Here is a 24979-nt window from a genome sequence, read left to right on the forward strand (position 1 = left end):
ACTAATACTGGGGATCCACTGTAACTTCCCTATGCCAGAATAACAAATCCAAGAACAAATGTAGGTTAATTTGTTCTTAAAAAGTCAGTGACTTGATACAACCGTTTAGGGTTTCTTGGAAAAATATTTACCAATTGACATAATAAACTGAACTTGGCTGAAAAGTTTTATACGGATCAAATTGGAATATATGTAAAAAAAAAAAATACAACAAAAACCTTTAAATCTGACTACTGTATAATTCTGCTGAACTGACTATATATTTTGGTATATAAATTGGATCTACTTGTTGGAGAAGTTTTCACAACTGGCAGGTCAGATTCTTGTTAGGAAGTCGGTAATGTGACACAACCAGTGACTCCATCCCTAACCAATCAGAGGCTGATGATCTTCTGACATCACAGTTTCAGCCCGACTCGACAAGTAGGTTCTAAAAACGGGCTGGTGCCACCTGGCTGCTACTGGTGGAAAACCATTACAACTAAGTGGAACCGTGCACAGTGAGCTCTAGAGAAAAAGCCAGAATCCTTTACAGTAATTTCAGGTCGGCAACTGTTTCAAGAGACAAAAACCAATAAAAAAACATTTTTAACTCCGTCACACTGAGCACTGAGTCCCTTAAGGTTGTGTGTTCGGTTCACTGATGTTCAAATCGCTAACAAGCAACTTTGTATCCACACATGCAGAAAATCCAGTCATTGAAGTGGCAGATGACACCAGAGCAGTGGGACACCTTCATGGAAACCATGAAGAAATGAGCAGGGAGGAAGTCAAGTGCAGGGTGAGACAGTGTAGACAAAACAAAGGAGGTGATGGTTGACTTTCAGACGTCTTGGTCTGAGCGCCGTCCCTCATCATCAGATTCCCGCTAGCGCTAGACTCCCATGTTTGTTTTGGTTCTATTTACCCAGAATGCCCTGCTTAGCAGAGAGAGTGGATACATTTCTTGGCCTTCAGCTCTCTGATGACGTCATCTGGTCAAAAAAAGCAATGAGATTACAAAACGGGCCACTCAGACGAAAAGAATTATTTGTGACACATAAAAGTAAGACTTGAAAAAGGCTGCCTGTTATTTTCACAGTGACTCTTGTTTACTGCAGTACCAGCATTTCAATCCAACTGTTATTGTTTAAAGTAACAGTCTGATTCTATGGCAAGCCAACATGTATTTAATAACTGGTAAAACCATTGATCTGATGTGAAGATCAAATATTTAGTTGAAGAAGTTGAACCTGTCTCTTTTTTTTAAACCCTTCTTTCCCATGTATAAAAAATATGATGTATTTTTTGTGAGGCTGACTCAGATAGTTGCAGTTTATTATATTTTTGCCATTGGTTAGTAAATGTCGAGCAGCTGGCATCAATAAAAGTGACTTTCCGGATGAATGAAACCAAACTCCGATCGGGGAATTTCAGTTATTGAAAATTGTGGAGGAAGAAGAAACGTTAACCAACTGGGAAAGAAAAATCTCCTAAACTCCCGTCTTCCTCCTCTCTCCACTTTTCTCTCCATGCCTTGTAAATGCCATTTTAATTGAAATCTGTCAGACGCTGACTGTGTGTCTCTCTCACTGGTCTGTTTAAACCACAGAGCTATAGGTGCTAAGCCATGAATTTCAATGAGAGCTTTTCTTCAGCTGAGTGCATTGAACTTCTTTAAATAAGGACTGTGCCTTTCTAATAACCCTCCCCAATCTCTTTGTCAAATAGGGACTCCATGCACACACACACACACATTTTTCTAACTCATTCTTTTGCTTTCTTTCACTTCCTGCATCTGGCCTTAACCTCACACACATCAAATTGACAAGACCAGAGATTTTGACTTTAGCGTTGGCTAGACCATCATATGTCTTAAGAGCATTTGGAGGGAGATCAGCTCTGAGGTGATTGAAAAGAAAAAAAAAACACAACCTTCTTGATTTTAAGCATCTTTTACAACCAGATTTAAGGCTTTTAATACCAGCGATATGAGAAACCTTTTGTTTGTAAAACCCCCCGGTGCCTGGTGGCGTTTGCCAGAGGTTAAGGTTTTAAACTTGAGCGGAACTGGTGGACTTTTCTTTGTGAGCTTCAAATCATACAAGCCGATTCCTAATATCTCCTGGGAGTGAGACCAAGTCCCAGCTAAACACCAGATGGTGTCTGCGCCCTGATATTTCACATCAGCATAAACTACAGAGAAACTCGGATCTAATAATATATCAGTTAGGAAGAAAAGCAAAAGTAAATTCTATCTTTTTGCTCCTATTTGAATAACAGACAGTATCTGCCTAAGACAGGCAAACAGAGATATTTCTCAGTTGTACGTTAGTTTCTCTTTTATTAGAAGTTTTAATTACCAAGACATTACTCAATAAGCATCTCAAGATGGGCTAAAGAGCTTGTTCAAGACCCTGATGTTGGTTTATTACCAAAGTGCTGAATGTTCCAGTGAATACCGCCGGGGCCACACTCAGCGTGAAGTGAAATAAACATAGTTTCACCATAAACCAAGAACAAACAGGTGTTCCTCATAAGAGTCTAGGCAGAGGACTTAGAAGAAGAGGAAGTGTTCAGGAGCCAAGGACCGCTCAGAGACATAAGGATGGATTTTTGATTCCAAACACAAAGAACATTATCGATTGGTGTCACAGATAGAGAAACAAAGCTGATAGGATGGCCTAGTCCATGCGTGTCCAGATCCGGTCCTCGAGGATCGGTGTCCTGCCATGTTTAGAATGTTTTCACACCAGACAGTCCAGTGAACTCGGTTTAGTTGCGGACCTGCAACATGTGTTACATTTTCAGTTGGTGTGGTTCTCTTTCATAATGAACTGAGTCAAACGAGCCAACCCCTTTTAAAAAACACCTGTTCATCTCCTCACCTGTGGGGGCGCTGCACCAAAAACAACTGAAGGAAACAACAAAAGCAACTGAAGAAGACACCGAACACAACTTCCTTCTTCACAAAATGTAAACCAAAATGCTGTCATATTTTAGCAGTTGTAGGATATTTCTTTTGTCTTTGGAAAAATTCTCATTCCACTTCTCCCGCTAGTGCTAGACTCCCATGTTTGTTTTGGTTATATTTACCCAGAATGCCCTGCTTAGTATTTGCATATACTGTACATTCACTTTAATCAAACTGAGACGAGGTATTTAGGCAGACCAGAGTTGGTTTTTTGTTCCGCATCAGAGTTTCGCATTCACACCTCTCCAAATGAACCAGGCTTTCTAGACAAACAAACTAATGTACAGTTAAAGCAAACCAAACAGAGCAGATGTGAAAACAACCTTAGATGCATCTCTGCTCCAACTGCTGAGTCAAATGGTTCAACTATCTCCTCCTGCTGGATATGTTCTGTTCTGCGGAGGCCAGCTCATGATTCATCATTTGATTCAGGAACCAAGACATTCAGGATCCGGCCATGAGGATTGACTTTGGACACCACTGGCCTACACAAGCTTAGGAAAGATCTGATTTAACTGAAGAGACCCATAAAACTATCTATATTTGAATACCGTTCCTGTCAAAAAAAAATCCAAATTCACACCAGTTTCTCTTTGTATTGTCAAAGATACAGGCAATAAACTTATTTTCATAACTTCCATATGAGGTCTTTACTTTGATAAAGTCATCAAGAAGATATTCTGCTCCAGCCAATGAGAGGCTTCTACCTGTAGTGCAGAATCTAGATTTTAAGATGTATTTTGCATCGTCAACATGTGGATGTGTGACAGGTAAGTTGTTTTTAAAATGGAAGGAGTCTGATGTTGTAGTAGCAGTTGACAGCCAGGCAGACAGAGCTCCCTGCACTTAGGCTTCCCACGTGTCCCAGGCCTGTCATTGTAAAGCTCTCTGTACCTCCAGTTTCCTGCTTCGGTTTGTTTAAAGTGAGAATTCCATCATCATGAAGAACACTGCGCATGTGGGCGTGTGCGTGAGTGTGTGAATCTGCGTGTTGTCCAGTAAATGTCTGCGCCGCCGTGACTTTCTGCGCGCGTCTGTTTGTGTTTGAGCGCGGCGGCCTCAGCCTCTGCCTGCCTCCTCTCCTTCCACAGCTCCAAATAAACAACTTTTGTCAAGTCCACCATGTTTGTCTCTGTGTTTATTTTTTCTGTTTTTCTGCCCGAGCGCTCACACCTCCCCCATGCCCTGTTTCCACAATCCCCTTCTCTCTCTTTGGCTTCCTCTCACTCAGAACATGGCACTCTGAATATGCATATTGTTTGGCAACTAGAGGAGGTCATTTTCAACAAGACTGCTTCCTTCGGTTTGTTTTACCATTTAGCAACATGTTACCACAGAATTAATGGCTCACACATCATTATATCGGGGGAAACATCCACAAACAGGAGAGTTTATTATTGCGATCTCAGCTTTAGCTCCTCCTCCAAGCGTTCATACAGGGAGCGCTAGCTGCTGTACGAACATATAAAGCATCTCAGTGTGGTAAAACAACTGCTATATCATGCATATAAATACAGTTTGCTATAAACCAATTGGTAAACATAACTTCTCAATAAATTAGATTTTTTTTCATTATTTAGAATTCAAGAATTCAGATTAAAACAGGAATGTCACGTAGATCCTTTACACCAAGAGTGATGTATTTCAAGCATTTATTTCTGTTATTTAAAGTGATTATTTCTAAAATATACTCTCAGAAAATGTGCATATTACTGAATAATACTTTTCATTACGATAAAAACATTTTTTTTAAAACTGTATGTTATGGTAAAACAGTCACAGAGAAGACAAACGTCTGGACAGATATCATTGGCACTGTCCACGAGAAGCTGGTTGTTTGAGGATGTGAATGGAAAGTTGAGTGGAAGAAAGAAGCTGAGCAAATGCAAGAATTTGGGGGAGATTTACAAGGACTAACAGGACATGGACTGAAACCTGACACTGGGATGAAGCAGCCTTGGGTGGAGCGCGTCTCGTGTCAGCACTTGGTTTGCAGAAAACTGTAAAGCTGCTGAAACTGAGCTCAGCAGTTGTGCTAAGAGTTGCCTTTGATTAAAGAGGGAACGTAGATTAACTCTAGTCTTACCTGGACTAAGGAGATAAAGGATTGGGCGGTTACTCAATGGTGGAAAGTGTTTTTCTCAGATGAAAGTAAGGTTTTCATTTCATTTGGAGTGTCAGGAGGAGTACAATCCATGTTGCTTTAAGCCCAAAGAGACATTTCCACAGTCAGTGATGGTTTGGGTGCCATGGTTCAGATCTACCAGAAACATTTAGAGCACTTCATGCTTTCCTCTGCTGACGAGCTTTATGGAGATGCTGATTTCATTTTTTACAGGACTTTACACTTCCTCACTCTGCCAGATGTATTAATAACATCTCTAATGACCATGTTATAATTGCTGTTGCTTTATGCAGCAATGTGAAGTGGGTAATCAGGAAGAAGGGAAGTTTCATAAACAGAAAGATTTACTTTTTTAAATGAAGGACATATAAAAGTAACATTTAATACAGAGCAACACCTGCTATTCCAAACCCAATTTCGCTGTTTAAACATCTTTGCAGTTTTCTAGAAGTTTGTTCCAGCTTTGTGGTGCATAGAAGCTGAATGCTGCTTCTCCATGTTTGGTTCTGGTTCTGGTCACTGACCAGAAGACCTGAGAGATCTGGACAGCTGATACAACATAATAGGTATTTAATGTATTTTGGTGCTAAGCAGTTCAGTTTTTTAATAAACTAACAACAGTATTTTAAGGCCTATTCTCTGAGCGACAGAGAGTCAGTGTAAAGACTTTAGAACTGACACCAGCAGCAGCGTTCTGGATCAGCTGCAGCTGGAGGATTGTTTTTTTTAGACAGACCTGCAAGACTCTGTTGCAGTAATCAATGTGACTAGAGATAAACGCCTGGATGAGTTTCTCTAGATCTCGTTGAGACATTAGTCCTCTAATCCTGGAAATGATCTTCAGGTGACAGAAGGCTGACTTTGTAACCATCTTTATGTGACTCTGAATGTTCAGGTCAGAGTTCATCACTACACCAAGATTTCAGGTCTGACCTCTAGTTTGTATCTGTAATAACTGAATCTAGGATTCAGTTATTAAAGATAATATAGAAATCTCATGCGAAGGAAAAATTCCATAGCCCTTAAATTTTAAGTAATCTGGTTGTGAGGGTAGAGAGTAGAAAAGTAACTTTTAAATTTGGGTTTGTAAAATAACTTTCAAAAAGCAAAAGCTGAGGCAAGAGACCAAGAGGATGTCCTCCTCTGTCCCGGGCCAAAGGAGGACGAACCCTTCATCCGTCTGCATCAACTCATGCTCTGATGTCTTCCGACGGCTCTTTGGTCTGTCCATGCTGGTGGAGAGGTTGCAGTGAGAGAAGCTACACAGTGAACAGGTGTGGTTTTCAAACACATCCTGCTGAGGTCAGGAGTGTCACTGGGACTGTGATGTTTAAGACGGAACGAGAGCGAGCAAAAAGATTCCTGTGGAACACTGCGATTCTACGGCTATTCCTGGCCTGGAGGGGAACAGCGGACAAGCGTCTGATTGTGGAAGCGGGACAGAGTGTGTATGAGGGGGTTGAGGGAGGTGTGTGTGTGGTGAAGGTGAAAGGCTCAGGATAGCCAGCCAGAGTGAGGCCTTACACACTCACACCTAGAGATTTTTACTGCTTGTTTACTGTGAGCATCCCAGGTTACACACATGTTACAGTTAGAACATGGATATAGAACAGCTTCCGTCAAAATGTGTCATAATCATTTTCAAATTATTTTCCCCAAAAAATGGGATTGAAGAGTCCATCTACATCTGGTCAATCGCTGTGAAAACTAAGAAACAACAGAGGCAGGGTTCCCCTGATGCAAACCTAAAGCTTTAAAATGAGTTTGGAGTGACAGGAAACGACGGCAGGAGCTCGCTGGCCGGCGGAGTTCCCAGTGAGCAAACATTTATCTGTTTGTGCACCTATTTCGCTTCGCTCCTCCACAAAGGACCCTCTAACGTCCTGAGAGCCTCCTGACATGCCTCCGCGCTGACCACAGCCGGCGAGCGCTCCGAGCGAAGAGGGAGCGGACAAAAGCAGAGGTCACAGCCTCCTCCTTCACTCGACCTCTCTGTCTTCACCCTCCGTCTCTGCCCACAACCCCATTCCTCCTGCCTGCACTCATTAAGGAGTGACAAACAACTGTCATCGCTTCACGTCTTTGATGTCCTCCAGCACACTGTACCCATTCACAGCTGCATGCATGTGTCTATTGTTCAGGCAGCAGAGAAGTGTGAGCGGATAAAAGGAAAACGGAGCTCAGAGCTTCCTCACTGCTGCTGCAGAGAAGATCTAAGTGAGACGATGCTAAGATGTAAAACTTAGTGGTATAAAACCAGTTTTCTTCCTGTTGCCATGACCTTCCAAAATTCAAAGTGGCATACTTTTATTTAATATTATTTATTTTAGTTTAGATTTGTTTTTTAATTTTGTCCTAATGAGGAAACTGTATGGTTTTAAAAGAAAATAAAAAAAGTCCAATGACGTGTAATTGAAATTTCCGTTACCCCATGTAATTGTTTAATCAAGCCATTTTATTGTTCCATGGATAAAGTCCTGCTAATTAACTGACCCCATGGCAGTTACATCATGGTAAACTACATGGACCCGGTCTGGAATGGAAATCTCTCCTCATAAAATAGTTGAAATCCAGCAGGAGGAAGACAAACAGAACCTGTGCTCCTTTCTTGTTGATCACTGAGGCGACGATCACACTGCACAGCCTTTAATGCTCAATTCAGATATTTTGTGAAATCAGATTTTCTTTTTTTGTGTGTATGGTTGTTCACATTTCCTTATACACGGAAATTAGAAGAAAAACCACGACCATGGCGCCCGATGATGAGCATTAAGCTGTGAATGTGCTGGCTCTGGTTGGACAGCTACTTTAACGTCACAAGAAACGCTCCACCGTTAGCATCCATATTTACTTCCACAAACTCTGAGCACGCTCACTATGTGTGACATCATTGCTTCCTCTGCTGTGCATGCAGGACACTGTTGGGTTGTCTGCAGTTCAGACAGCAGATCTCACGCAAGTCACATATATTTGGAAAATGTGAATGATCGAAATCAAATTTCACAAAAAATCTGAGCTGAGCATTAAGACCTGCAGAGTGAACGTAGCCTGAGTGGCCTGCTTTGCTTTTCTAAAAATCTGATCTGTGTTGTTCAGACTGTCATGAAAAGATCAGATACATAAACCCAAAACAATCAGATTTGTGTCACTGCAGGCTGCAGCGTGAACGCAGCCCAAAGGTGGAGACAGAGTCTGTGACTTCTTTACAGATTACAATTTTTCTTTCCAGAATTTTAATCAGGTGAAGCTAAAACTGTCACTTGAGCAGTTCTGGGCAGACGACTTTTTTTTTCCAGGTGTGACTGTTACATGAATTAAGTGTCCAGGTTCTCGCAACTTTTGCTGCCCATCAATCTGGAAAGAGTTCTAAAGCAATTTCTAGACAGTTTTCGCTGTCAGAAAGTTCATTCATATTTCACATATCAAGTGGAAAGCAGTCGCCAATTCTCTCTGGATTGAACTCATCCCAGTGGTCAGACTGTTCAGCACTCTGATTCTACAGGCTTCAGTTTGCTGGTAAAATGGCAAAATTCATTAGAGTAAAATTAGAAAATATTAAAAAAGACAGCGCATGGTTTGTTTGGAAGAGTTTCCAGGAGACGCCCAGTTTATAAAGACAGCTAAAGATAACCAAGCTGCATGTTAAAGTTTTATTCATTTTAAACTTTATTAAATAATTTTCTTTGTGCTCTACAATAATCCTAACAATTAAAATGTGACTTTTTGTTTTTTTTCTAAATTCTTCCCATAACTGAAATATTACACCGGTCAACAGCCAAAGAAATTGTCTGGGGTATTTCAACTGTTTTAGGGTCATTTTGATGGGCTAAGTCCAAAAATCCCATTGGTTTTGCTCAATCAAGTCAACTTTCTGAACTATGGAGCAACATGAGTGTCAAAATTCATGACTTGTTTTCACATCTGGAGAATCCGATCAATAAGTGATGAGCAGGAGGAGAGATTCCAACAGGACAGAAAAGAAACAAAGACATAATGTTCAATTCACATGTACTTACACTTAATGGTGTCTATTACCCAAATTACAGAAATCTAAGCTTGCAACATTTAATTAGAACACTTTGTTAGAAAACTTTTTTTTTTCTTCTAAAACCTTTTTGGATGAGAAATATGAAGGGAAATGAACTATTAATGTCACAAAAATGTCATCGATTAAGTCAGAAGATCAGATTTCTCTAAATCAAATTAAAATAAAAACCCGATTGAGAAAAATGGATGTCACTTTTATGATTCAGTGGTGGAAAATAGTCCTAATCCAGATATTTAAAAAAAAAAAAACAGACAACTTCCAAAAAAGATTTCTTGTAACCCGGTGTGATCTTTCTGGTCTCTTTGTCCCAGTCTTACCATCAGAGCGGTGGATGCAGGTGTGCTGGTTGTCGCTCAGGAAGAAGCCGTCTTTACACTGACACTCGTAGCTTCCCATTGTGTTCACACACACCTGCTGGCATCCTCCGTTGTTGTCCAGACACTCGTCCACATCTGGACACACACACACAGAGACAGCAGGGAAGCAAGGGATGAGAGGCAGCAGTGAAACAAACGCTCATCACTTACTGAGCTGCATTAATAACAGCATATGAGTCAGAGTTTGTGTGCTCAGTGATGTTGACACCAGAGTCAGGAATGTTACAGGGACCCAGGAGGAACAGCCATGCTGTCCTATCACACTAACAGGTGGATTCTGTGGCTGGATGAAACGCCTGGCGCTAAGTGTTAGCAGGCGTCGCTCCGAACTGCAGGGAAGCAGTTTATCCTGCACTGTGCTGCTGAAAGGCTTATAAAGTTTTCAGTGAAGTGGCCAACTGTCTTGTACAGTAATCAGACGTGACAGCTTCTGTACGTGGGCGTGTGTGTAAACCTGGGCCTGACGGGGTGACTGTGCGCTGTGTTTAGTCTGAAGTGCTGAGTCGGGCCGCCAGCCTCAGGCAGGACACCAGAGAGGAGGAAGAAAAGGCAGATGGCAAGAGGTCGTAACTGGACCCGGCACTGGATGAAAGCTACACTAAGCTTTCAAAGTTGCTACACCAGAACCTATCGGCCAAATGTGTGTCCATCGCTCCTTTAAAAAAAAAAAAACTACAGCAGCCTGTTAGGGCCATTGTAAGTAGGAAAATAAAAGGAGTGAATTTCTGCCAAAAGAAAAAGAAACTGAAATTTTGAGATTAATTTCGTTACTTTCTGAAAAGAAACCTGGACATTTCAGAGTTCCAAGTAGAAAATTTCAACACCAGTTCAACAATCGTTCCTTTTTTGTATTAAATAAAAGCACTTAGACAGTATTACTGAGTTTTTCTTGTATTCATGTTGTAGTTCAGGCTATTTTTTAGCCACATGAATATTTTGAGAAATACTGTATGTCGTTTATTAGAATATTATCTCTTGCTAACAGACTTGGCTTACTGGGTTAAGTTTTGTGGTAGAATAGAATAGAATAGAATTTACTGTCTCACACAGGGGAAATTCAGGCAGCTACAGGCTCACACAAAAGATCAAGAAATGTTGAAATTATATATAAATAAACATAATTAACAATAATAATTATAAAATGCTGTAAAATATCACATAAAAGTACTGTTCAGTTCTAACAAATAGAAAGGAATGTGTAACTGAGTAGGATGACTTTTTAAAATGTACACAACAGTTTTAAACAAATTCAGTTGTAAGTGGACAGAGATGAGAGAAAACAGGTCATGGAATCAATTAATAATAATAAAAGCAGAACGCCATAAAGCTCAGCTGCTCTTCGCAGCTTCCCCTGAATGAATGATGTTGGATATTCAGAATGTTCTGTGACGGTCTAACGGACCTCAACGATGACTTCACTGAGTTCTTCTGTTGCAGGCCCATAAAGCTCCAGCTCCGTGTGTAAATATAGCAGCGCAGGTTCTACATTGTGAGCATAAATTGTGTCCTTGGTGAACTTCTGCTTTGTTTTCACAGCACTTCCTAACACTATTTTAGGTCAATCCTGAGCCGTAATGGATGCCATTAATATGACTGATGACTTTAATCTTCGGGCCGCTCGAGGAGAAAGTTAAGAGGAAAGAAATGCCATTCCAGTTGCTACACAAACATAACCAGAGGTGTTTTTTTTTTTTTTTCAGCCACCACCCCCCTCTTTTCCCGTTGGGCTCAAATGAGGTGAAGCTCCATCTAAACACAGTGAGGATGTGCTTCACATACAGTGCATCCGGGAAGCATTCACAATGTTTCACTTTTTCCACATTTTCTTGCTCTTGTCTTGATCCAAATTAATCTCTTTCCATATTATAGACACAAGTACTCCACTAGGGTAAAATGGTAAAAAAAAAAAAAAAAAACACAAAAAAACAAAAAGCCTTTGAGAGTTTCACAAACTCACTAAAAATAGAAAACAAAGAAAATCACATTTACAGAAGTAGTCACAGCCTTTGCTTAATGCTTCGTTGATCCACCTTTGGCAGCTTTTACCGCCTCCAGTCGTTCTCAAGTTCTTCCCTCCGGCTCTTCTCCAGCTCCAGCAGGCTGGATGGAGACGTCTGTCAGACATTTTCAGATCTCTCTGGAGATGTCCAATCAGATTCCAGTCTGGTCTCTAGTTTGTTCCTCCAGGACGTTCACAGAGAGGTTGTGAAGCCTCTCCTCTGGGTCGTTGTCCTGCTGAAGTAATGAACCTTGACCTCAGTCTGAGGTCAGGATGCTCTGCAGCAGGTTTTCATCTACTCTGTTCATCACTGCATTCGTCTTTCTCTCTGTCCTGACTAGTCAGTCAGTTCCTGCTGCTGCAAAACATCCCCATGGTATGATGCTGCCACCACCATGCTCCGTTGTAGAGAATTTTTCCTGGTTTCTTCCAAACACAACGCCTGTCATTCACACCTGAGCTCAGTCTTCGTCTCATCTTGTGTCTGCTGGTCTGAGGTCCTTCAGGTGCCTTTTGTCCGTCTCCAGGCCTGATTGGTGGATCGCTGCAGAGATGGTCGTCCTTCTGGAAGGTTCTCCTCTCCCCACAGAGGAAAGCTGTAGTGTCACTCTGAGAGAGTGACACTATTAAAGGTTTTCTCCTCCGTTCACTCAGTTCAGACAACAGGTCAGCTCTCTCATCTCCTTCTTGGAGCTCCAGTATCCAGGCTCACAGAGCAGCCCCTCCCCACTCAGCTCCTTCAGACTAGCCAGCAGTAATTAGCAAACACCTGGTAGAACCGCACATCTGCTGAGCTCATTAAAGAAGCTACTTCTCACTGCAATGCTGGTAAAAACATTAAAGGGTTAATAGAGGAGCCATGATGTGATGACTTCTTGAAGGCGGAGTTTCTGAAAGAGCAGGAATTTTTAAAGAAATAGAGGCCAATTATGTCTTAAAATGCAAAGTCAAATTTCTTTTAAGTCATGTTTGATACATACAGCATTTTCATAACAACTAAAGGTAACATGATTGTGCGGTAAAATGTGCCTAAAAAATGCATAACAGTGCTCCTTTTGAAGGTGCAATACAGATTGTCGTACTTCATAAACATCCTCCATGTGTTCAGGTATAAAACTATTTGATTGGTACATGAGTAGGACAAACAGAGGACTGTACTGGATATGTTTGGTAGGAATATGTGTAACGTTGCACTGTTACCTAAAATGCAATGTTTGTTAATCCGTGATGCCGATGTCCATGATTTAGGTGACACATTGTCAGAACACTGGCAGGTTTACTTCTGTTGGAACAAAATATCAGCCTAGATTAAAAAAATACATTGTGAAAAACACTCGGCTCAAAATACCTTATTAATCCTAACTGTGGAAAAAGAAATTGTTCAAAAATACTTCATTGGTAATAAGGCAGATGGCTTTGATTTCATAAATGTCCTTATTTTCTTTCATGGTGTCTGTAGTCCCACACCTCCTGTCTGCACCGTGCCAAAATCTGCACACAGTTCTCCACAACTGCCCCCCTTGGATCCAAATCTGAGATTCAAGGTTTGAAATGGAAAAGACACTTTGGAGGAAAGGAAAATAAACTTGCACAAGTGCAGCAGACATTCAAATAAGTCACGCAACCGGCGGCACATTGGGTCCAGCTGTGTCCACGGCGAACCCAAATAAACAGAGTCGAAATCAAAAGGAAGCGAAGAAACCAAACAGGACGGATTTTTAATTAGAGGACAAATAGCCGACCTTAAATCAGTTAATGTTCTCAGTTACTGACACTGTGCATCTGCTGAGATGATGGAGCAACTTCCTGCATGCTCACACAAAACCGATGTCCGCAGTTTTTCCAACGTCGGGTTTGTCATTTAAACTACAAGGCCGTGAGGTTTCTCAATATCATAGCTCCGGGTCCATTAAAAGCCGCAGCGCCTTTATAGTGTTTTTGCAAGCAGGCCCGGAGGATGTGAGCAAAATGTGAAATGAAAGGAGTCTGAACTCTGACAAGCAAGCTGGGAAAATAGTTTTCAAATTAAACTGTAGCACTTGAGGACCTAAAGTGACAAAAGCGGAAAGCGGCGGCTGATCTGCGTCAGTTCTGCTGGGTTTCATGACTCATAAACCTGAACCCAACGCTGACCTCGTCAGGGACTGACTTCATTTTTCGGATAAGATTAATTTGTGAGGAAGCAATCTGACAAGTCTGGCTCTGGTAAAGGAAGGCGTATAATTTTACTTTCCATCACCTTTGAACTTGGCAAAGCTGGAAAACACTGTTATGACGACTCATATTATAATAACGAAGCACGTTTTTGTCAGCGGAAGCAAGAATTAACAAGTATGTGAAAGGAAATGGAAGAACATGACTGCATGTCGTGGTGTTTAAAAGTATATCTCCTGGTGAATAATACAGTTGAGAGTGATTAAAAATGATTATGCTGTATTGTAATTGTTTCATCCATTTGTGTTCAAGCTATATTTTCCTGGATGATGTTTTGAGTTGATATTTCTACATAATGTTCATTTCCTGTGGTGCCAGATACATTTTTTTTAAATGCAACAACCATACCTGCAGTAAAACACCTGTACCCGATGCCTCCGGTTCTTGCAAATGTAATAGACATGAAAAAAAAATCTAAAAAAAAAAATCACACTGTAATTTCAAAAATAAAAATAAAAACTGAACAATTTTGTCTTATTTAATGTTGGGTTTTATGGAAAAAATTATTTCAACTGAATGTTTGGATTTATGACTGAAGCTTTTATTTGGAAGTAAGAAATGAACTGGTCACAAAAACATGAAAAAAAACTTCTATAACTTTTAAAATAGTTTGTAAGGAAATACTTTGTCTCTCATTAGGCAGGATATGAACATTACAATTTGTAATTACTATGAGAATACGTCCCATTCAATGTCATGATACAACGGTTGTAGGGTAAATCTGCCTTGATACAGTAGGGCAACCAGACCCAACTTCCTGTTTGCCTGAGCTGCCAGTACAGGACAAGTAGAAACAAGGATAATATTTTTGTGTTTGAGGCACAGCTTAAAACTGAAAACTTTACTACAAGTTTTAATAAAAAAAGTTTGGCTGAATTTGTAATGTCAGTTTGTGAAACGAGAAACCTCAGGAATTAAAAACAGGACGGGAGGTCTGAGCACTACTGCCTCTGTGATCACAGATATTCTGCCTGTGATTTCACACTTTACTGCCTCGTTTGAACTCTGATTTAATCAGCAGCAGCTCATTAAGGCTGCATCCAGTCAACATCTAGTAAAGCCAGTCTTGAGGTTAGGGACAGACACAGCTGGTTTCCTCTCGCCAGGCAGTAAATACCAGTGACTGTTGGAATTAGCAACCCGAATACCTTCTGCTTAATCCACAATCCTGAACTTAAACACCACATATACAGTGAAAGACAACAGTCAGATGGCTAACAGAATGAAATAAAGAAGCCAACTTTCAGCAATACACTGCTTAGGTATACTGCTTTTGTTTAGAATGGTTGTCTTGTGTGGGCTTTAATGTGCTAACTACACTGTATAAAGTATATACAGAAGAAATTACATCACGTATTTTTTAAATTACAGGTTTTTCTACGTATCATGACCATACATACAAAATACATACTCCTAAACTGTCCTGAACAAATCCCAAAATTTTCAGGAAACATATAGAAAAACACCAGGAAAACAAGCTAATGCTAGCTGCTCAGATAGCTAGCCTTCAGTCAGTTGCTTTATGCTTCCTGGTTTATACAAGTTACAGCTTCTACTCCATAACATCCTCCCACACCCAGCAGGTTAAAGGCTGCTCTTCATCAACACTCCAAAAAAACCAACCTGTCTGCCCTCCAACGTTCTCTTCTTCTGCACCTTCCAAACCAGCAACCAACCAAAGCTATATGGAGGAATTTATTTGCCACAATCCAAGAGCACACATTTTCAGTCTGAAAGCAGGATTTCATACAAAAAAAGTTTTGTTCTCAAAACCTTTTATACTTTTGCTTACATTTTTACTTTGGAGGCAGCACTTCTTACCTTTCTTCTCAAAACTTGTAATCTTACTCAAAACTTCTTGCGCTCACAAATGAAAACCAGTTTTATGTGAACACTGTTTAATGTGCAACAACGAGTACGCGTACGCTGTCATAAAAAATTATCGTCACACAGACATGTCCGGCCGATGTCCGCTTCGAGTCCATGCGGACTGAAGTGCGCCTGAGTATGTTGGGCCCTTTAGTTCGGACTCTCTGCTTGCTTATGAAACATTCTCTGCTTGCTTTCAGAACCGACGCTTGGCACAGTCGCCTGGCAACCTCTCAGCCAATAGAATGAAAGTGTTGTACTGGATGCGTGTGTTTCCTTCTAGAGGGTGAACCTGTGAGGCTACTATCGGTTGTAGCAACCTGTGCCACCCACTGGATGTAGGGAGAAACAATGTCAGCTTTCTGATCTGTAGTACACTAAACATCATCTTGTTCACCCAACCAAAGACAACATCTATCGATCAATAGATTGATCGATAGATGTTTGATCAACTGTCACCAGAAGGCAATTAATCAGCAAATGAATCGCAATTAAATCTTAACCTAGCTGTTCTGTGAAGGCTCCAGATGTTTGCTGGAAACCAGGGGACCCGGCAGACAGACTTTAAGAAAAAGTAAAAAAAACATAAAACAGAAGCTCAGTTCGAGACAGACAAGATAGATAGATAGATAGATAGATAGATAGATAGATAGATAGATAGATAGATAGATAGATAGATAGATAGATAGATAGATAGATAGATAGATGTCGTTGTTTCTCCCTACATCCAGTGGGTGGCGCAGATTGCTACAATCAATAGTAGCCACACTTTGATGACACTTTGCTAAAACGTGTGAGTGCTGCCCAACCTTTGTTGCATAAATGCAAACAAGAAAAGAAGGAGGAAAAAAGAAAGAGAAAAACTGGGGACAATAAAAGCTTTCCAAAAAAGCTTTGGAAAATATTTTGCTTGTCATTTAATACAGCAGCTGTATTAAGTGACAGCTGTTCAAATGTTGAAATGTTGGATCAACAATAATTTACAGATTTTTTTCTACAAAAAATTAAGCTACTTTACAACATTAAAACATTGTCTTAATCTTTTGAGTTTTTAATTTAATAAAAGACCCTTCAATGCTGGCAACCTGACAATTTTGGCCCTCATGGCAAAAAGTATGGACACAATCGCTGTAAAGAAAACCCTCCAGTGAGGCAGAACAATATAATCAGACGGAACAACAAACTCGCCACAAAATGTCTGAAAAAGAAGAGAATCGAGATAGTGCAATGTCCTAGTCAAAGCCTAGACCTAAAGTTGACTGATATGCTACACTGAAAAAAATAACTCTTTGGATGAACATAAAAAAATTATGGAAAGGATTTCCACCTGATTATTTTGCTTTATTTCAGCACCATGTGATTCTGTTACTCCTATTTAAAGCAAATGTGTTACGTCAACTTAATTTATTAAGGTTATTCCGATGTAAGGCAATTGTGTTGGCTCAACTTATGTTATTATGGTTATTCTATGGGTGATTCTAAATCAAACATGTTGGCTCAACTTAATAATATATTATGGTTATTCTAATTTAAATAAAATGAGTTGGCTCAACTTAATTTATTAAGGTTGATTCAACTCATTTACTATAGTTGGACCCAATGTAATTTAAAAGACTAATTTGCAAGGTTTAGGACCAAATAATTTACTTTACTTGATTAAGATTAATGCAAATTTAGAAAATTGCATTAGTTGAAACCATCTTTTTTTTTTTTCAATTTTTTTCTCCAAAGAGTTTTTGCAGTGCTAGTGGCTCGTATTTTTTTGCGACAGTAGGCAGACAGGAAGGAGGGCGAGGAGAGGGGGGGAGGACATGCAGCAAAGGTCGCCGGGACCGGGAGTCGAACCAGCGATGTCCGCGTCGTCGTCTTCAGCACAATATCAGACTGACTATAATGAATCATGTTATCTCAACATGATTAAATTTCATAAACGTTAAGCTGTTGAATTTCTTGTTTATCCAACATGATTTTATCACGTTTTCGTTTGAAACATGAAATTATTTAGTTAAAAGTACATGATATTCTTTTGTTAATGTAATAACCCCCTAAGTTCATTTTTTTCAGTGTATAGTGAGAGCTCAGAGGAGCTTAGTATACATTAACGTCTGACATCGCAGTGAGGTGGAATAGTTGCTGGTATGTCAGCATGGGAAGCGAAACAACATTTTCATGAAGAAGTTCATCCTGGCAGCGTTAAGCCATTAAGCCAAGCAAAAGGCCAGAAGTTCCAACAAAAGCCATTCATACCTAAACAGTTGTGTCCATCGTGGGCCAGCATGAATCCATCGTAGCAGGTGCACCTGTAGTTCCCAGGTATGTTGATGCATTCATGGACACAGCCCCCATTGTAGTCATTTGTACATTCATCCACGTCTGAAAGAGAAAGCAGTTCATGTTACCCAAACTATGTTTATGAACTTATGTTGTGACTTCATGTTCAGAAAGTGTTCAGTTATTGTTTTTGTTTGTCTAAGCTTTTATTTCGATTGAGTTTCATGCATCTTTGGAATTTAAATCCGCTGTAATGTTTAGATTTGCCATCCATCCATTTTCTTACACCTTTGTCCCTCGTGGGGTCGAGAGGTTGTTAAGATTTGTTTTCTTTTAATTGTGTACATTTCCCACAAACTTTAATGTATTAACACAAAGTGGTGCATAACTGTGAAGTGGATGAAAAATAATATACGGTTTTTAAATGTCTGAACAAAAATCTAAAAAGTGTGATCTGAACTTTGACTAGGCCATTCTAACCATTCCGTTGTAGGTGTGGCTGTACATTTACAGCTGTGATTTTTTTCACAGCTTTTTGTCCCCAAGGATTTTCCTGTATTTAGCTCTGTCCACGTTTCCATCGGCAACGACCAGCTGTCCTGTCCCTTCTGAAGAATAAAAAGATCCCACAGCTCAATGCTGCCATCACCATCTTCCACTGTGGGAACGATGTGTTCAGGAGATGTGCAGTGTTTGTTTCTGTCATTTTTGTTTCTTTTTTTAATTTAATGGAGCTGAATGCGGATGGAAGTGACACATTTCAGGGTTTTTTTGTTGAACATTCATCTTTTCCTTTTTGCTTCCCAATTATGCATTACTTGTTGGTTAAACAAAATTCAGACAAAATATATTAGTATCTGTGTTTGAAACGTCACAAACTTCAATATTTTAAATATAAATTTTAGATATAATGTGAAATAAATTATAAACATTATGTCAACATGTGATGTCTATTAAAAACTATCACTATATTTTTACTCTATAAAAAGAAAAACGAAATCAAAAATTACAAAACATTGACCAGTGCATCTCAAACTTTAATGGTTTTGGAGGTTGTAAAAGATAGTACAACCCAACAACTATAGAGAAATTATTTTTACATTATGCACATTAAAGGAGAACAAGTCTGAGCATTTCTTTTTTTATTCTAATTGCCAGAAGAGGAATGGAGTTAAAACAGACACCTGCTAGCTGCTCCACTGCCTAATAGGTTTCAGTCAATTCTAAAAAGATTGCAGGCAACTAATTGTACATCAGTCACTCACAATTCTCTGGCTCCAACTCTCAGATGGACATAAGAGGACCAGAACCAGAGTGCAACTTTGGCCTTCATGGCTTTAAAGTGTAAGAAGGATCTGGGGAAGTGAAGTTTACTGTCAGTGACTTCACAGACACAACGTGTCTGGAAAATGACAGCCGAGCCTTGAAAACTGGTCATATGGAAGATAAAACCCATTCATGCCTGGAAATGTTAAAATAATACAACCATAATAATCACGCAAATGGACCTCAGAGCGTTCAAATGCAATCAGACAAACACATGTAAGTTAACAGTAACCAATATATAATACCCAAATGTAAGAATCTACAAGAATTAAACTAAGGCAGTGAAAAGAACTGCACATGTGCTTCTTATATGTAGGGAAGTCTAAAATTGCTAAAATAAAGCTATTTGCTCAATGGAGCAATGAAAACTAAAAAAAAGCTGTCAAAGATAGCAGTAGAAGATGTATGAGTGACCTCTTGAACTGGTTACCAGTTGGATTAAATGGTAGATCACCAGCTATGTTTCCATTATGTTTCCATGTTTCCATTAAAGACGACAGGAAATACTAGAACTATGATGGTTTGTTTTTGTTTTTTGGGGCACTGTGCAGCTGAACGTGTTGAATCCATAACTCTTCTGTAAAGTCTGCACTATTTCCCCAAAACGCTGCATATGCCGGTGCCTACAATGCAACCAACAAAGGCATTTACTAATACATACATGTCCTTCTTTGCCGTCAGCAGTCATAATGTGCATTTCTGATATTCTGTGTCAAATTCATCCAGTTGTTCTCATCTGTTTCATCAGAGACAAAGGTGTCTATTTTCATGTGTGACTGCATGCAAATTAGAAGTGAGATTTAGGATATTATGTAGGAGGGCCACTCAGAAATCTGTTGGTAGTTCCATTGGCTGCACAACATGCGCTTTTTTGGGGGGGGTTTTGGGGGGAACTTCCCACCTGTCCCCCAAATGTCTGTGCATGCCACTGATTATATTTAATATTTCAACATTTTCAGAAAACCTTACACCCCCCCACCCCCACCCCACGCCCCGAGAAAACATCATAATACATGTTGAAGTTGTTTTTATTATGTTTTTCTATGTCTGGTTATTCCATGGATAGAGCTTTCTCATTTTTAGAAGAAAAATAGTTTGAAGCGTACTTAAGAGCTAAACAAACAAGTTGCACCTGGTGGATTTTTACTGACCCCCAGTGGGTGTGAGTAAAGAGAAGTCAGGTAGACAAAAGTTAGGCAGAGATGTGTTCAGACACAATCTGAGTCGGGTTGGATCCATTTCTGGGTGTCTGTGCTGAGTTATGTAAGTGTGCCAGTAAGCAGCCAGTAAGAAGAGTGGCTGGCTGATGACGGCCAGACGCCAGGCAGACAATGGCCTACTAAGTCTGAGTTCTGCCTCCCCCAGCTCACCTATACTGTGTCCCTCATCATCAATCTGAGATGATTTTTTTTCTCTGGTAAGCGGGTCAGGTGGGTGTCACCTGTGTCTGTTGGAGTTCACAGCAGAGTCTGCCACTGTATCTCCACTGACTCCAGACAGAATAAAGCTTGCTGGCCTTCGCAAAACTATTAACACCCCTTGAACATGCTCACAATTTGCCATTTTCAAAAACTTCAATGAGGCAAATATGTTTTCACAGCACCTGACACCAGGGCTTCAGTAAAAATATGTCAGATTACCATGGGTTTGTAACACCTGACGATAATTTAGGGAAAGCTGACACAAACTAACATTTTCCAGCAGCTTTTAATTGAATCAGACATCCTCATAATGCAGACAGTGTAGTCTGAACACTGGACGTACTCCAACAGTTCAATGTAGTCTGCAAGTTACGGAATTAAACACATTCGAATGATGCAAACATTTTGTGAACAGTGCGATGCTGTGAGAGCTCCGGTGGAGACAGCAAAGCCAATCCATCGTCCTCCTATCACTTCCTGTCGTCTTCTTCATCGTTTTCGCCGGTAGTACTATCCAGCTGGTGATCATGTGACTCAAATGATGCTAACAAAAACGTGTTTCCATTACAGTTTCATAAGATAAATTTATGACGATGAGCACCTAACACTAGCGCAAAAACCTTTTGTCAAAAACCATGAGTTTTCCAAGTTTCCATGGAAGGAGAGGTGACCTAAGGACAAATTACAGAGACCATTCAACCTAATAGTCATGTTTTTGGACTGTGAGAGGAAGCTGGAGTACCTGGAGAGGACCCACTGACGCTCTGGCAGAAACATGCAAACAGAAAAGATTCCCGGCTGGAATTCAAACCGAGGACCTTCCTGCTCCAAGGCAGCAGTGCTGCCAAAACCTTTTAGCCCTAATGTGGCTATATTTATATATTTTTTAACAATTCCCTATTACCTGTTCTATTTTTTTTCATCTGTTTATTTTGTAGCCCGACACAATATAATTTTGTAATGCATCTTTGACTTAATGTCTGAATAATGTCATAGAATGTGAATTTTAATCAACAAAACATGTAGAACCGTAGCTAACATCCACCAGTGGAATAATCACCACAGACGATGTTTACACAAACATTCCTGGTGGCTACGAAGTCTTCCCACATCTTCATTTGGGTCTGTCAAAACATATTCTGCTGTTTCTCCAGCTACACTGACTCCACTTGACAAAAGGTTGAACATTATCAGCAAGAGCTTTGGAAGATGAGGCTGCAGCATCTATGGAGGGCCGTCCCTGACAACCACATGTGTCATGATCTGCAATTGATGTTTTATTCCTGTTTTCCTTCCATTAGAGCAGACGATAGATCTGATTTCACTGTTCAGGAGACACATAACCTTCATTTAGGCATGAGTCAGTGTTACATGCTTACACAGTGCTTTAGATGGCGCAGAACTGCCTAGATTAAATATCTCACATCAACAAATAAAAATTCGCCATGACCACAAAAAGACAGTAAATCATGCAAACAAATGAAAGCCCAAACCGACCAGCAAAGGCAGCATTTATCCTTTTTTCTATGAGAAGATTGCACTTGGTTTCTCTCAGAATTGGGGCACACCGTGTGGAGAAGTTGGTGTCCCACATGGACCCAGGCAGTTTTACTCTACAAAAATATATTTTCAAGATCCTAAAAGTGTCCTTGACCATTTGTCCTCAAAGTAGACACATTAACAAAGTAGGAACGTGCGCTTGAATGATCGTCAACTATTTGGATTCTTTGCATGGGTGTGTGTTTGAGAAGTGTGCATGGAGAGGTAGAGGTAATTTTACTTATATAGCACATCTTCAGCAATGAGGGAGTTCAAAGTGCTGCTTTGAACTCCCTTGAGGGTAGCTTTGTATGAACTTGTCACCTGGAGGTTTCGATGTTGGTAAAATTGTGAGAAGGATAAAAAGCTTGCAACGCTACGCCTGCAAGAGCAGCAAAACCCAATTAGACACGGCTCCCGGCTTCACCTCAGACATACAGACACCAGGCGCCCCCTCAGAGCAGGGATGTGGCCGGCATAGAGGTAGGTCTCAGTAAAGCACACAGGCAGCAGCCAAGACAGACCCCCACCCACAAGAAAGATTCCTAGCTATCCCAGAGTGACCACCTTCCAGCCCACTGGCAGACCAAGGGAGGAAAGGCACAGAGCTGTTGGTGAGCGAGGACCAAGAAGGCCAAGAGAAAAGGTTTCCCACCACAGAGTGGATTCACACCTCAGGCCTTCCTCTGATGCAGATTATATCGACAGGTTGGTCCAAATGGTTTTCCACTTCGACCCGCTTCCTTCGAGGATGTTTCCAGCTGGCACTCAATGAGAGCGATTGTAATCAGGACTGTGACTATAATAATAATGATAATAATAATAATAATAATAATAATAATAATAATAATAATAATAATAATAATAATAATAATAATAATGGAGGTAGTTGGGTTGCGGTCTGAGCGAAATTCAAATGTTTGACTTTTTGCAGGTCCATCGTCCCACACTCCAAGACTCTACCTGCTGTTGCCACCTTACAACACTTACTGTTGTTTGGTGTCGAAAAATTGCAGTAATAGTTTCAATTATTAGAAAAAGATTCGTCTTTATTTGAAAGCTAAAAGTTGATAGAATAGTTGCAGATATTAGTTGCCATATTTAAATATTTGTGCATAGAAACGACACGTTTTCACTGAAAATGTTGTTCAACAGTCAAATTATAGGTGATGCTGTGCTTTGACAACGGGACACTTTCTCCACATCACCAGATATGAAGTTTCTTTTGTTATCATGAAAGAACAACGTCAGCCGTTGAGCATGAATCCTCATTTCTAACCAGAGTTCCACTCTCAAGCTGCCAAGCTGATCATAACAGAAACAGATTAAAGCGTAAAACTGACAGAATATCTTCCTGAAGATGAAGACCAGAGTTCTAATTGTCAAAAAACATAATAAAATGTATTGCAGACTGTAAAACAGTGACGGGCACACAGAGTACTGTACTTAGATATTATTCGCTCAAGATGGAGTGTGCAGATATTGCAGCTCATCTAGTGAAGATGTGATGGTAACTACTAGGTCCCGGTTCATTCTTCTTTCTTTTAAAACAGCCCTGTGACTTGGCGTTTAATACCTACAGCATCTAGAGACCAACCTGACTGAGAGCTGACCATCTACTCAGTTATCATCCCACATCACAGTCTACTTCCCCCCGTCACACTCCCCTCTGGTGGCTGGTGCCTCTCGATGTCTGGGGCTAGGTGATTGGGTAAGTGCCTCCATGGCCGCATCTGTGCGGTAGGAAATTTGCCTTGCAATCAGTGGATCGCTGGTTTGATTCCCAGTCCGCCCGCCCTCGTTGTTTATGTCCTTGGTCAAGACACTTCACTGACCTTGTCTGCTGGTGTTGGTCAGAAGGGTCAATGGCACAAAGTTGCAGCCTCACTTCTCACTTCTGTCAGCGTGTAGCTACAATCAAGTAGCTTGTCATCATCATCGTGTGAATGAGCCCTTTGAGATTTCAATTTGAGATATAAAGGGTTTTATAAATAAAATTAATTATCTCCTCCAGTGTAGAGGGTTGCCGGGGGAGTCTGGGGCTCCTGTATTGCGGCTGCTGGAGAGAGGGGGCCACCTGGGGGATGGTCTGAGGTTGTCCTTGCGGGGGCGCTCTCAGGAGTCTGTGCTTGAGTCCCATTTGGTGTTTGCGGCTCCAATCTTCATGGTGTCGTCCTCAGGTAGGTCTATTGGATGTATGGGTACCCACACCCACTATTGAACACTCCTATGGAGAAACCTTGTAGACACAAGCATACTCACACACATCCACCCAGGTGCAGTCAGTTGAGCTGCCCTAAATTAAAGTGTGATCAACCCTAAAACAGACTTTCTGTTCAGGTCAGGTCCATATCAGTCTGGAACCATAGAAAATTATCCTCTTTGTATAAAAAATGATGTATCTGAATTTGTAGCATAGCCAGCCTTAAAGTTGGCATCAGATTCCTTGTTTCCAGTCAATATAAAATAAATGTGTATTTCACTGTTTTTTAATGAAATCTAAACTACATTTGGTGCCTAATAGTTCAAAATTGAATTGAAATACTAGCTGTGGAGGAGAAATAACAGCCATCCTTCCAAATTTTTCAGATTTGAGTCTGCAATTGCTGCCAAAATTGCGTCAACAAAGCATTAAGCAAAGCCTTTGAATACTTATCTAAATATGACCTTTTTTTTAGTTTCTCCTTTTGATACATTTGCAAAACACTCTTTTCCACAATGTCATAATGGGGCATTTGTGTGTAGAAATATGAGGAAAGAAATGATTTTAGTTTACGAGCTTATTTAGAATAAGACTGTAGCATAACAAAATGTGGAAAAAGTGAAAGAGTGTGAAT

General features: G+C 40.3%; 1 protein-coding gene across 2 annotated transcripts in view; it reads right to left on the reverse strand.

Annotated features, from left to right (window-relative positions):
* The window catches only part of scube1 (signal peptide, CUB domain, EGF-like 1), a 118590-nt gene that overhangs the window by 81588 nt on the left and 12023 nt on the right, over positions 1-24979 (reverse strand). For both annotated transcript variants that reach the window (XM_028043809.1, XM_028043808.1), the window contains exons 3-4: positions 17833-17958; positions 9444-9578 (exon numbers count right to left, since the gene is read on the reverse strand). In XM_028043809.1, the coding sequence (XP_027899610.1) occupies positions 9444-9578; positions 17833-17958 (261 nt within the window). The remainder of the gene's footprint in view (positions 1-9443; positions 9579-17832; positions 17959-24979) is intronic.

This window comes from Xiphophorus couchianus, chromosome 17 (genome assembly GCF_001444195.1).
Source record: "Xiphophorus couchianus chromosome 17, X_couchianus-1.0, whole genome shotgun sequence".
NCBI classification, from domain to species: Eukaryota; Metazoa; Chordata; class Actinopteri; order Cyprinodontiformes; family Poeciliidae; genus Xiphophorus; species Xiphophorus couchianus.